The sequence below is a fragment of the Drosophila ficusphila genome, unplaced genomic scaffold (genome assembly GCF_018152265.1).
Source record: "Drosophila ficusphila isolate 14025-0441.05 unplaced genomic scaffold, ASM1815226v1 contig_791, whole genome shotgun sequence".
Classification (NCBI taxonomy): Eukaryota; Metazoa; Arthropoda; class Insecta; order Diptera; family Drosophilidae; genus Drosophila; species Drosophila ficusphila.
In genome coordinates this window covers 16,344,350-16,347,655 of record NW_025064737.1, presented here as the reverse complement: position 1 = coordinate 16,347,655, position 3,306 = coordinate 16,344,350, and the positions used below count along the sequence as shown (strand labels likewise).

The following is a 3,306-nucleotide window of genomic DNA, read 5'->3' as shown; positions in this document are numbered from 1 at the left end:
TTTACCATTTGCTTTTGCTTTGCTATTCTACACACAGGGTTGCATAGGGCGCGTAAGCAGTGTTGCAGGTGGCAAGCAGATGGGTTGGCAGGTTGGCGGAATGTTCAAAAATTAGCTATCGATAGAGTTATCGGAAATATTTAATTGAATGTTAAAATAAAAAATCAGAAATTGCTTCCAACGCAAAAAAATAAAACATTATTTCCATCGACTTACCGACAATTCTTCCAAATAAAACAGTTAAGTATAAAACTGATTTTGTAGTTGCTTTTTAGCAGTTTACAGGCAGTTGTGAAATCTTTATTGCAACAAGTGAACAAATTATGCAGCCTTGATTTTACATATCCTCCACGCTGTACTTGTATGCCTCGTCCTGCACCGCTCGTCGTTCGCTCTGTTTGTCGAACCATCGCTGCTCGTAGCCATTGGACCGGTCCACGCCATCCCATCGATATCCCGGCCGGATGCCAAATCGGTTCTCCGGAAAGCTGCCCTCATATTTTGGCATCACCGGCTTGTTGTCCAGCTGGTCGCGTTTCTTGCGCTTCTCCCGCATGTACTCCAGCATCGGATCGTCGGCGTGCTCCTGCTCCCTGAGATGCCTGTCCAGATCCTCGTCGTTGGCGTAGCGAGCCACCGGCTTGGAGGCTTCGTGGGCCATCTCCTCTAGGCGGGTCTTGTGATCTCCGATTTGCTTCAGACCCTTGCCCCAGCGATCGTACAGCTCCTTCTTCTTCTTCTCGTGCTCCTCCTTGCGCCGCTGCTCTGCAGGATCCTCGTCGGCAGCCTCCCGTGCTCGTCGTCCCTTTCTCCCGGTGCTGCGCATCTGAACTTCACCATCTCGCCCGGAAACTTCACTGGACATGTTCTCAAACATATCGTGCTCTTGTCGCCTTCTTTCGTCTGTTTCCTTCTTCAAGGACTGTGCATCCTGCAGACCTGCCTTCTTGCCATCTAGAGTTTTAGTGGATTTCGGTTTGTGCGTTGGAGGCGGCGAAAGTGATTTGCTTGGCGATGCCTTTGCCCAGCGACTTTTTCTCTCTTCCTTGAACGGATTGCGTTGCGGAGAACTCTGTTCCCGATTTCTGCTGAAGGATGTCGGGGATTTCTCCCGTTTCCTGGGCGGACTTTGATCAGAGTCCCGTCTTCTTCGCGGTGGAGATTGATCCTCATTCTTAGGCTTTCTTGGTGGGCTCTGATCGGAATTCCTTCTCGGTGGCGAGTCATTGTCATATTTACGTCTTCTAGGTGGGCTTTGGTCGGAATCTCTTCTCTTGCGAACAGGAGATTGATCGTCGTCTTTCCTTTTCCTGGGCGGGCTTTGGTCGTAGTCTTTCCTCCTCCTTCTTGGTGGGCTTTGGTCAGAATCTCTTTTCCTTCTTGGTGGAGAATCATCCTTATCTCTGCGTCTTCTGGGCGGACTCTGATCGGAGTTACTTCTGCGATGCCTTGGTGGACTTTGATCGGAATCTCGCCTCCTTCTAGTTGGCGACTGTTTATCCTTTCGTTTTCTTGGAGGACTCTGATCCGAATCTCGTCTTTTTCGGGCTGGCGATTGATCTTTGCCTTTTTGTCTTCGTGGCGGCGATTGATTTCCACTTCTTGCTTTTCTGGGTGGACTCTGGTCGGAATTTCTACGTTTTCTGCGCGAAGGTGAAGGATCTGCATCCCTTCCTCTTCTCGGAGGACTTTGATCCGAGCTGTCAGCTCTTCGGCGACGGGGTGATTGATCCCTTTTACTGCGCTGAGCGCTCTTTGATGACCTTTTGGATCTTGCTGGACTCAAATCCCTCGAGCTGCTGCGTTTCTCCTGCTTAATTTTAACAGGTGGGCTTCTCCTGGAAGGAGAGAACTCATCTTTCACCTTAACCACGGTTGCCTTTCGTCCCCACATCTCTTGCTCGTCATCTATGGGCTCCTGCTTGATGCGAACACCAGAGGCTGGAGAGGATTCCTCGTGCTCCTCCTTGATTTCATCTTTGACTGCGATGTTGCGCCACTTGCTGCGCACATTGGGATTTTCCTCGATGTACTCGGCCACAATTTGGGGCGCATCCTCTCCGCCCAGCAGAAGATCCTCGTCCATTTCCTGGCCATTATCTTCGTACGCATCGTCATCAATGATTTTCACTTTGGCCGCCTTTTTGTGTTTCTTCTCCTTCTTTTTCTTCTTCTTCTCCTTGTCGCCGGACAGGTACTTTTTAAGATACTCCTTTTGGTCGATAATTTTTGCCTTTTGCATGGACATTTTCAAGTAATTTAAGCGGCAAATTGATAATTACAAAGGTTTGTTTACGTTTTTGGGAGGAAATTACAGCGGTGTGACCGTTTGCTGGATTTCCCAAAAAACCATTTTGTTGAGTGCCGGCTAACGCACAATGTTAACTTTTTTAAGTAGGTTGACATCCTCAAACGGCTACTTATTTGTTTTATTTTATGTTTTGCATTTTTCTTTTATCCTAGTATGTCATTATCAATGGTAACTTTTGCTAATAAAGCTTATATCATAACCATTTTGTTTTGTGCAACACAAATCATGTACAACTTTCTCAAGTAAATGTAGTTTAAAAGGATTATCCTGCGCGCCTTAGAGATGGACTGTTAACCCAAGAGGGGTCGATGACTTCCATATTTACCTTAAATCTTTTAATTCTACAAACATATTTAACAAACAAGATGTCTGATTGCCTAATAACAAGGTGTTAAGCCTTAAACCATAGTCATTTGTGAAATATATCGCTAAGACAGTGGCTCCGATAATTTGCAAGCTCCTGACCGCCGCACGTGCCCCATCTCTAACCATCTTTTTTTTTTCGTGAAGCTTCTTGCTTGGTGCAACGTGCTTTCTGTGCAAGTTTAAGTCAAAAACGGGGGAAAACTTTTCGTAAAAAATCGTAAAATAAGATCAGTCTTTAGCGGGAGTTTTTAACTTCCAGCCAGTGTCAAGGAAAAACTGCAATAAATTATCGTCGTTGCATGGGAGTTGTTCATTTGGCCGCCGGCCTGTGCTGGCGGCGTTATCGCCAGGGGATTAACTTCCAGGAGGATTCCTAAGGATGTAAGTACCAAGTAACAGAAGTAAGAGGCTTACAGCGCGGATTAAATCGAGCCACGCCAATTATTTGGCTTACTTCCTGAAAAATCTGAAGTGGCGCGTTCTCTTCAGGAGACTAAGTGGAAAGTGCTCGAGGCTTCTAGTGCCTTTTTGCGAAATCACATGGGTGGCGGTAGTGGGGGCTGAGTGTTAAAGTGACGTTTGAAATGAAGCGCAAATACAAAGAGGGCACACACAACAAAAGCGGCAAA

General features: G+C 46.6%; 1 protein-coding gene across 1 annotated transcript; it reads right to left on the bottom strand.

Moving 5' to 3' along the window:
* Window positions 1-247: 247 nt before the first annotated feature.
* LOC108092213 (BUD13 homolog) lies at window positions 248-2,364 on the bottom strand. Its single transcript, XM_017191745.2, has one exon. The coding sequence runs from the start codon at window positions 2,246-2,248 to the stop codon at window positions 338-340; it is 1,911 nt and encodes a 636-aa protein (XP_017047234.1). The 5' UTR covers window positions 2,249-2,364; the 3' UTR covers window positions 248-337.
* Between the last annotated feature and the right edge of the window lie 942 nt (window positions 2,365-3,306).

Bases quoted from the DNA above. Each gene is read 5' to 3' on its own strand.
- LOC108092213 (XM_017191745.2), bottom strand. From the start codon at position 2,248: ATGTCCATGCAAAAGGCAAAAATTATCGACCAAAAGGAGTATCTTAAA.